Source organism: Pinus tabuliformis, chromosome 8, assembly GCF_031772625.1.
Source record: "Pinus tabuliformis cultivar Carrire ecotype Pingquan chromosome 8, CPIR1, whole genome shotgun sequence".
Taxonomy (NCBI): domain Eukaryota; kingdom Viridiplantae; phylum Streptophyta; class Pinopsida; order Pinales; family Pinaceae; genus Pinus; species Pinus tabuliformis.
The window spans coordinates 1,689,795,998-1,689,807,282 of NC_142294.1; the positions used below are offsets into that span (position 1 = coordinate 1,689,795,998).

The window sequence follows — 11,285 nt, forward strand, 5'->3', positions numbered from 1 at the left end:
TAGTAATAACCCATATGCGTTGGTTTCTATCAGACAACAATTTCTGTGGTGGTTTCTCTCATACATGAGTACTATTTGTGAACTTTGAATGTGAAACTACTTTGAAAGAACATTCAAAATGATTTTATTTATTTTTTTTTAAATAATTTTTTATATTGTCTCTAGAGAGACAATATTTTGAATTATGGACATTTATTTTTTTTAGATAATTTTTTATATTGTCTGTAGAGAGACAATTATGGACATTTATTTTTTTTAAATAATCTTTTATATTGTCTCTAAAGAGACAATTATGGACATTTATTTATTTTTAAATAATTTATGGACATTTATTTATTTTTAAATAATTTTTTATATTGTCTCTAGAGAGACAATTATGGACATTTATTTTTTTTTAATAATTTTTTATATTGTCTCTACAGAGACAATAGTTTGAATTATGGACATTTATTTATTTTTAAATAGTATTTTATATTGTCTCTAGAGAGACAATAATTTGAATTATGCACATATTGTCTCTATAGAGACAATATGTTTTTAATCTCAGCTATTGTTTCTAAAAAGACAAAAATGCAATTGTCTCTAAAGAGACACAAATGAAGTTGTCTCTAGAGAGACAAACGAAATTGTCTCTAGAGAGACAAATCAAATTCTCTCTTAATAGACAATAATTCTTGTCTTTATAGAGACAATAATAATATGTGTTCTATATTGTCTTTATAGAGACAAATTCAATACTTAAGACAATACACAAGTTTCTTTTTGTCTTAAGTTAAGACAATTGACTCAAATATTGTCTTAAATATTGTATTAAAACCCCCCTACATGTAGTAGTGCCCACAGCATATTGGTATTTCAGTATTGGGGGGATCGTCGATTGGATGTAGCCTTTCCGAGGTGCCCTTTACATGGTCGTATACCGTTACTACAAGTAGGACGGGAATCTTGATATCTCTTTGAACCAGGCAAATAAGCTGCTCGCTTGTCCCAAATTTCTTCCTGTCACCATAGAAAGTAGGGCTACTCAGTATAGCCTCCCAGCGTTTGCACACAGCTTTCAGAGTATCATGTGATTTGTAAGGCATTTTCAGCAAACACTTTCGAGCAACATCCTCCAGAATAACCTCCATTAGGACACTTTAAACACACTAATTTTCTGATCGATCGAGTTTACCGAGAGTTTTACCACATATAAAGAAATAAACAAGAAAGTGAACCACGGAAAAGTGCAGTTAAATATATAGTGGAGATGTGGAAAACCTAATTTCAAGCCAACAAGAAACGGAGTTCGTTATATCCATTCATAAACTACATTAAATGTTATTTATTAGTAATATGAAAAATATATAAATTTTGAATTCACAATATAAGGAAGCATTAAATATTAGTCAATACTTTTAAATGGAAATGTTTTATGTAACAACGATTATGACCGGACTTCCCTTGGGGAATATATATATATATATATATATATATATAAATAAATAACTTTTAATATATATATATATATATATATATATATATATATATATATATATATATATATATATATATATATTAAAAGTTATTTATTTATATTATGAAAAATATATAATTTTTTAATTCATAATATAGTGAAGAATTTAATATAAATTTGACATGTCAATGTTTTATGTAAAAGATCATGACCTCCACATGAGCTTTTATGGAGGAAAATTATATACATATGTGGGGCATGAAATGGGTTTAGTTAGTTTTGCAATTTAAAGTTTTTAAATGAATTAAGTATTTCATTTTACTACAACATATTTTTTAATATATTTTTAACTCATTCAATGTTAATTTATTATCAACTTTTTATATTTAGAGTTTTTAATTTGAGGTTTTGTATTTTATTTATGGCTATTAATTATAATATGATGATGATAAAATATTAATAATATAAAATGTGAATTTGAGTTCTATTAACTTGAGGTACCCTACAGCTTGAGAAGCCTTTTTTCTTCTATCCTCCTCATGACAAGTGAGTGGTTAGATGCTTTTCTCACCTTAAGCTTGCCATCAAACATATGAATGGAGTGACCTTGCTAGTGGATGTGGACCAAGGATAGCAAGTTTCTCTTCAGCTCTGGGAGATACAGAACATCACGCAGCATGAAGTCTGGAAGGCGAGACAATTTAAGCGTAATTGTGCCAAGCCCTGATGGCTTGAGTTTTGATATACTGCTCCATCAACATTACGAGTAAATTCTTCAAAAAATTATTTTCTATGAGTCATGTAGCAATTTGCTCCTAAATCAAGCAACCAATCATTTTTCCAAGAAGCAAGTCAAGCATTAAATAAGTCTTCATTTACTCCAATATTACATTGTGCCACAACATAAAGAGCAGATTCACGTGCTTTACCTTTGTCTATGTCATTAGTTTTACCTTTGGTTTGGTTTCTTTGTTGCGCAATTTTGTCCCAAGGTAACTTGCATGTGGAGGCATCATGAGATCCATTTCTTTTGCAGTGTATGCAATGCAAATCTAAATTTTCTCCTTGAGAGTGTCTGCCCCCTATACCTCTAAGATATATTCCTCTTCCTCCTCGACCACCTCTTCCTCTGTAAAAATCTTGGGCAAGATTATTTTCTTTATGAGTAAGGCACACAATCTCTTCAAAAGATTCAAGGGTTGTCTTCTTTCCAAAATCTTTCTCTCTTTCACTAAATTTTTTCAAAATAGACTGAAAGGTAATATCTTTGAGATTTCCATTTGCTTGCAATCACTCAAGATAATTGGAGTAAGTAGGATAAAGTGCCTTGAGAAAAGCTATCAGAGGAATATCTAGTTCAACATTAGTGACTTTGATATCATGCATTATGGATTTTACTTCTGATGCAAGAGCAAGAGGATCATTGTTTTTTAATTCAAGAGTGAAGAGTTTAATCATGAGTTGAACAACTTCAAGTGCAAAATGTGAGTCATAGAGTTCTTTTGGCATTTGTAAGGATTTGAAAGCATTTGAAAATGGCGAAATATGTTGACTCACCTCTTCACTTACAAATGTTGCAATTAATGAATAGGCTTTGCTGTTGTTATTTTTCCAAATGGCGAACTCCTTGTATGAGCTAGGTTGTTCTAGCTCTTTGTCTCCATCTCCAACACACACTCCTTTCCACAACTCATTGAAAATGAGGGTGTGTTTTATCTTCTAAGACCACTGATGATAGTTCTCCTTACGAGTGAGAACTACTCCCACAATAGATATGATTGAATGCATTGTAAAATCTGAGTGATGTAAAAATACTTCCCCTGGAAAAAAATGTGCTTTTGTCAAGAAGAAAAAAAAAATTGCTGCTAAAAGATAACTGATTCTGATAGAGGTATTAGAGTGGATATCACTTTTAGATCTTTTCTTTATCACTTCTTAACCTGATATAGAAAGCACAAATGGAAGCAACCTACTGAATCATCAAAAGCAACCTATTCTTAACCATAACAGAAATGCATCTAACAGCACCCTAATCTACAAAATGAAATGAAACATACAAATACAAGTAAATAGGAGCTTGGCTACTTGGATTTGGCCCTAACCCAAGAGCTTCAGCCCTCTGAGGTAACACAGTGCTAACCCAAAAAGGATTCAATCTTTATTCCCAAAACAATAACAAGATTACATGAATTGTGAAGATAATCAGCTCGAAGTTGAGCAGAGTTTACATAAGAAAATCTACAACAAAAATCGAACCTTAATGAGGCCTTAGGCCTCTCTACTTATACAAGTGAAGCTACCAACAGCTTCCTTAAAATCAGGGAGGCTTGGCTCCCAAAACTCGAGATAATCATCAGTCATCCTCCACTTGCTCTGCCGCATTCTAGTGCATGACTTGGCTCTTGTTCTCCGAGCTAAATGAAGGGGAATTCGAAGTGAGCAATAATAAATGAGGGGGATTCCCTCCTATAAGTCCTCTTCTTTTTCCACTTCGAGTTATTGCTGCCATTTTTCCACTGCATCCTTGACATTGACCACAAAATTCATCAATAATATGCATTAAACACATATTAGACCACATGGCATCATAAGTAACTCAACTCACTCTCTAAGCATAAATATAATCAGAAAATCATACACTAAGCTAAGAGAATGGTTGATTTGACTTGGTTAGGAGGTAAAATGAGCCCATATAATTACCCATTTATGAGGCTCATCACAATGTACCAACGGCTTCATTGCTACTACACCATATTTGGTTCATCATTGTACCCTAGCTAGAAACATCATCATGCTCACTGTGAGTAGTAGAGAGTGTAATTTATGAAAAAAGTGCCAAGACAATGAGGGCAACGATAGAATCAATGTTTAAGCCGATACAGTGAGACCGAGGCAATATGAAGACAGTAAGGATTCCAAGATTCTTTCTATCACATATATGCATTGACTGCCATGAATTAGGTTCACCGAAATTGTGATTACTTTCTTTCGTGCACTGAGATATTACTTTCCATTTAAGACGAGACTGTAATGATTATTGTTGCTCCTTATTATGTCGATATTGTAATGGTTATTGTTGCTCCTTATTATGTCGAGATTGTAATGATTATTGTTGCTCCTTATTATGTCGAGATTGTAATGATTATTATTGCTCCTTATTATGTCGAGACTGTAATAGTGTGCGATCACTGAGATACACATATATATGCCTAGATCAAAACTACAAGGATATATGTGAGGGCTTTACAGTCACTATCACAGCTTACTGTGCCACCTAAAGTTATTGTTGTCTGCAATTACGGTGATCTGAGAACTGCACCTTACAGTCATGCAAAGGGTCTCATAGATATGTCGAGACCCTGTCCTCACCTGGAGTTGTAGAATTGGCTGAGATTCCTCCTTCCTATTCCATATACCTGAGATCATGACTGCACCTAAAACCCAAATGAGGTGCAGTCAAACCATACTATGGATCTGCTCCTATATGTGAAATTTCATAGGCGTGCAAGATTTTTTCTTCATGTATTTTTGCTAACCCTAGCTGTGTATTTTTAGTGGTTATGTCCATACATGCAAGACGACATAAAATCATGAACTGTTGTGACTATTTTATTGAGCTGACGTTACTTCCATTTCTTTAATTTAATTCATTTTCGAGCTGAAATGAAGATCTTCATTATTCTATTTACAAACTTCGGTGTTCTTGCTTTTGGAGAAGTGTTCTTGCATTTGGGGATTGCTCTTGGTTTTGGAGGGATATTACATTCAGTTGAAGATTTGTATACATCTAAATGACAGGGAATGCAAGTTCTGTGTCACTTAAATAGAATGCGAGTTGAAGATTTGCAATCATTTTTTCTTTGAAATGGCTTCACGAATGCAAGGAGATCCATATGATATATGGGTTATCTTGTACAGAATAAAGGGGATTGACATAATCCTTATAGGGAAGGGAAGTCAGTGAACAGGTCCCCTTTAAGCTCATGAGAAGGAACTCTTAAAAGTCCTCTCATCTTTATGTAGCAAGAAAGGATATAAATAAGAGATATATACAAATTAGAGAAGGAAATCTCCAACATGAAGTAAAGAAGAAATATATTCATGAGATCTCATTTGAGAGATCTAAGAAAGATGATATTAAAATAATCATCTACATTCTTAATAAGCAAGATGTCAGGTGTCCTCAGGATATGGAAATTTCCTAGTGTAACAATTTGAGGTCTCTATGCTAGGTAGAGAAAGACAACTTGAAAGGACTCAAATATGTGCGGAAAGGAAAGGGAAGGTTGACAAGAAATAACAATACTATATTTCCAAAAGGGTGAAGGAGGCTGAAGAAAGGATCAGGGAAAAGGGAGTAATAGATCTCCATTATGAATGAGATGGTGTCCCTCTCAAAAGGATCCTATTAAAAGTCCTTGCATATATGATCATGGTAAGAAGACGCATTGTGGCATCATGGAAACAAGATCTTTTATGAATCATGGAGAACATAGCTCTTGGGAATCTCGTTCAATATCAAAGGAAAGGAAGAAGTCATCTAGGTCAAAGGGAACATTTTCCAAATAGGAACATTCTAGATGATAAAGAGCTTATGATAGAAACCTTAGCGGAGGATCCCCTAGTTTAGAAAGGCAACAAGAGTTTCATTAGGATTTCCAACTTACGGAAATCATGAGACAAAGGACTGATGACATGATGAAGACGATCAAGGGATTGAAGATCCGTTCAATCAAGAAAGTTGTTAAAAGATACAAGAAGGAGAAATGAGGTTTGTATGATTGTATTTTTATTTTCATTTGATCTTGTAATGTCATGATATATGGTTGCACATAAAATGGATCAAGCATGATCAAAAGGGAAAGGATCTCCTCCTATGAAAGGATGTAGAAAGACATAAGTATAACTAGATGAAATCAACATAATATGCCTTCATATGAAGTATGAGGTAGTTGACTACAATTGAAGAACTCTAAGATCTCTTGTGAATGAAAGATATGAGGATGGAAGAGATCGTGAAGTATGAAACCTTGATGAAGGAAATCAACGTCCAAAAGATCAGGAAGACTTGACCAAGAAACCTCTTGGAAATATGTGAAGACTTTGATGGAAGTTTGAAAGGATGAGGACACTTGACAACATATATCATTGGAAGATGTTTCAACATCTATGCAGGATGATTGATACCTACAAGAATATATCACTCAAAGAAGGCCATCACCAAAAGGTAATATGTAATTTGTTTTCGGTATATGACCTCTTGGAAAAAGTCTAGGTATGTGTGCAGGATTAAGAAAAGGAGAGTTGTGAAATATGTCACAACTATGTACCTTGTGATCTAGAGCAATCACTGTTGAAGGAAAGTGAGGATAGATGAGCTTATGAAGGAATCCTCAGATGTAAAGCCAAGAAGGATACTTTCCGGGAAAGAATGAATGACATCATGGAGGAGAGTTATGGATGACTGAACCATACATATGATGAAATTGGTGACATCGAAGTCTTGAATCGTCAGTCAACTAGAAGACCGTATAAAGAACTAATGATAGAGCCCGAGGGAAAGAGGGAGATATGGGAAGTTCCTATGAGAAAAGGAACTCGTGCAAGTTTCTGAGTAAGGATAAACTTGGAACTCTTCCCTAGTTAAGAGGGATAGTTATAGAGGACATTCTTGTCTTTAGTTTGGAAGAAATAATGGAGGATTGTGTAGTCATATGGCATCTGACACTCTTTGAGGATGTGGTAGGGAATCCAAGGCAAGAGTGAGTAAGAGGGTCAATATTGGTGAGGGTTGGGAACCCATGATGAGAATAGTCCAAGTAGGGCATACTCCCCCAGGTGGGTATGACCCTAAGAGCAATAATGATGATGTGTGTCTATGAGTCATTGGTCTCACCAACATTTTGCTCTAATCTAAGTGAGAAATGGAGTTGTTAGTCAAGGCCTTGGTAAATGGAAACAATGTTGGTTGAAATGATGCTATAATAGATGGATTGCAAATGTTATTCTTCTTATGAGAAATTCTTTAAATTGAGAATGACCAAGTACCATTATGAATACCTCCCTAGTTAAGAGGGAGTGTTGAAGAAAGTGTAACTATGTTTGGTCTTCATATTGACTTGATCTTTGTATTTGTAATAAAAGGAAATAAATTATATTTGTAATCTTTCCACATGGGTTTCATGAGTAAGAAGTGTCACTAGGTGAAATACTTGTTCTTTATGTCTTTAGGATTTATTTATGTATCAAAGAGTCATGTTATGTGTATAGAAACTCATCATGACTTTATGTAAATATAATCAAGTCCACAAAGATGTGTAGAAGCCCTCCAACGGCCAAGCATAATCCTCCAAAGAAGTCTGCTAGTGAAATCAAGAAGAAGATATTCATGTTGGCTACAATATCAAATTAATTAAGAAAATGAAAGTCATGTTGGGTCAAGAAAGAGTCATGACGGCTCACAAAATCATGTTAGCTTGCATATATGGGCAAACTATTATAAATTCCCACGAGAGGGTCACCAAAAAGAACATAAGAAAGTTCGCATTTATGTCTCTCTAAATTTTCAAGTGAAGGAAAGACAATCAAGAGACCATAGAGAACACAATCAAGGAAGAAGATCTCACTCTCAAATCTCGCATGGAGAAGAAATTCTGCACTAGGGCCTCACTGCACCTCAGCTAGGATATTAAGTGTGGTCATGATAAGAAATTGGAGGTATAAAGTGGACATAGAACTGATCAATGTATTGGGCTAAATACTCTCGGCATATCTATGAATCAATACATGGATTGATGAAGAAGTGACCTCATGCTAGTAGATCTGAGATGGATGAAGAGGATTGTGTATTTATTTTAGTCTCAACTTTATGGAGATCATGCTAGCTCAATCTCGACATACGTGTATATGTATATCACATTCTCGACATAATAAGGAGCCACAACATCACTCACAGTCTTAGCTTACATAAAGGGTAAGGATCTCAGGGAAAGAGTCTAATCACAATCTCAGTGGACCTATTCCATGACAATGAATACATGTGATGAAGGAACCTCAGAATCCTGATTGTCTTCATATAGTCTTAGTCTCACTATCTCGGAACTTCTATTATAACCTATGCTCTCTACTGCTCACAGTCAACATGATGATTATTCTAGCTAAGGTTCAATGATGATTCAATAATGGTGTAGCATTAATGAAGCCGTTGATAAATTGATCAAAGGGAGAGAATTAATATCAAAATCAAATAAAGTAGATAAACAATGCAAAATTTATTTAAAAACTAGATATTTATTACATTTTAGCAAAAAAATAATAAAGAAGATAAACAACACAAAGCCTGATTTTCCTAGTTTGGGAGGTTGGCTTTGCTTGCAATTTCCCGATTTCCTCAGCTGGAGGTTGGATTTAGTTGCAATCGCCCCAAATTCCTGGTTTGCAAATTGAGGGCATGGTTGAATTTAGGGGATTCTCCTACATAAATTATATAATCTCCATTCGTGTAGCTCGTGACTCATTTTTTAGCAAGAGACTCAATCTCCATTCGTGCAGGTTGTGATTCGTTTTCAAGCAAGAGACTTAGTCTCCATTAGTGCAGGCCGTGACTAGTTTTTGAGCAAGAGACTCAGTCTCCATTCATGTAGGTCGTGACTCATTTCGAGCAAGATACCTAGTGTCCATTTTTTCTAAGAATGACTTCTATTATAACTTATGGAACTAGAATGGTTGTTCTAAATTTCTCCCCCTTGCATGCAGTTCTTGAGACTTAAGATCTTTCTTATTAATGAGACTCTTCAAGCAACTTTTACTCACATATTTTTGATTTTATAGTAAGTGCAGATGTTTGTGGCAGAAGTCATGGAGCTCTTAGAGCTCACTCCTCTGAGAGATGCTCCTGTAGGGCTTCCTGGAGTGACTGGTCTTTCTACAGAGCAAAGGAAGAGACTTTTCATATCAATTGAACTAGTTTCCAACCCTTCTATAATCTTCATGGATGAGTCAACTTCACGACTAGATGCCCATGCTGCAGCAATTGTTATGCTTATTGTTCACAACAAAGTCAATACAGGTCGAACTATTGTTTGTACCATCCATCAGCCCAACATTGATATCTTTGAAGATTTTGATGAGGTGAATTCAAACACTTTCATGATCAATCTATGCAATGTGAAACAAAAGGCCTACTCTATGTTTATTTGCTTGGCTTAACAACAAATAAAGGGTTGCAAAGGGCTGGAACAAGTCACGGAATAATTGCTAAATTTTCAGTTTTATTGGTTTTCTAAACTACAACTCTTTTTATAATCATGAGACTTATTTCCTTAAATTTTGTCCAATTCTTGGTTGTTTGGCCACGTCGTTCTAGAAATACCACAGATTAGCCATAGCTATTGAGGAAAAACTTGTTGTAGAGTTTGCTCAGATCTACAGAAAATTAGCACTCTATGAGTATGTCTAACATCTAACATAATTGTAGGAATTTGTTTTATAACTTTGAGCTTTTTTGTTTTGCATCTGTAATTTATTTACTCTATCTTTAGTTACATAATTTATTTACCTTAATTTCTCCCAAGAAACTGTAATTTTTTTAAAGCCCTATTTGACAGTTATGTTGTTCTGTTTTCAGATGGAATCAAGACATTATTCAAGAGCTAAGCACCCCTGCTCTTGGCTCGTAGAATCTGAGTTTGCCAACACAATATGCAAGGTCCTTCAAGGTTCACTGGGTGGCATGCGTTTGGAAGCAATAATGTTTCCCAAGAAACTGTAATTTTTTTAAAGCCTTATTTGACAATTATGTTGTTCTGTTTTGAGATGGAATCAAACCCTTATTCAAGAGCTAAGCACCCCTAATCCTGGCTCATAGGATCTGAGGTTTCCAACACAATATGCACGATCCTTCAAGGTTCAGTGGGTGGCATGCATTTGGGAGCAACATTGGTCATATTGGAGGAATCCAAACTATAATGTTGTGAGATTTTTCTTCACTATAGTCGTTTCCCTACTGTTTGGGACCGTATTTTGGGACCTTGGAACAAAGAGGTTGGAAACTCTCTTGACAGGCATAGCAGACTTATTTGCAAAACTGGTCCCGCCTCACTTTGACATTTTATTTTCTCTACCATTGATTAGCTTATTTTCTATTACATATTTGAATCAACAAAGTGACTTAGCATATTGAGAAATCAAAGCATTATATGGGTAATATATCAAAGCATTATATGGTATTTGAATTCACATTTATTCCAGAAATACCACAAATTAGCGAAGGATACAATCGAGCGACATGGGCGCACCAAGTGAGTTCCATAGCTCTTGAGGACAAACTTGATGTAGAGTTTGCTTAGATCTACAGAAAATTAGCACTCTATAACTATGTCTAACATAATTATAGGAATTTGTTTCAGAACTTTGAGCTTTTTTTTATTGTGCATATCTAATTTTGTTACCCTATCTTTAGTTACATAATTTCTCCCAAGAAACTGTAAATTTTTTTAAAGCCCTATTTGACAGTTATGTTGTTCTATTTTCAGATGGAATCAAGACCTTATTCAAGAGCTAAGCACCCTTGCTCCTGGCTCGTAATCTGAGTTTTCCAACACAATATGCATGGTCCTTAGTGGGTGGCATGCCTTTGGAAGCAATAATTTTTCCCAAGAAACTGTAATTTTTCTAAAGCCCTATTTGACAATTATGTTGTTCTATTTTGAGATGGAATAGCCCTTATTCAAGAGCTAAGCACCCCTAATCTTGGCTCACAGAATTTTCCAACACAATATGCACGGTCCTTCAAGGTTCACTGTGTGGCATGCCTTTGGAAGCAACATTG

At 34.8% G+C, this 11,285-nt stretch overlaps 1 protein-coding gene across 1 annotated transcript; it reads right to left on the minus strand.

The window, feature by feature from the left end:
* Window positions 1-821: 821 nt before the first annotated feature.
* LOC149242739 (F-box/kelch-repeat protein SKIP20-like) lies at window positions 822-1,130 on the minus strand. Its single transcript, XM_089370982.1, has one exon. It carries the CDS (start codon window positions 1,128-1,130, stop codon window positions 822-824), a length of 309 nt encoding a protein of 102 aa, XP_089227108.1.
* Between the last annotated feature and the right edge of the window lie 10,155 nt (window positions 1,131-11,285).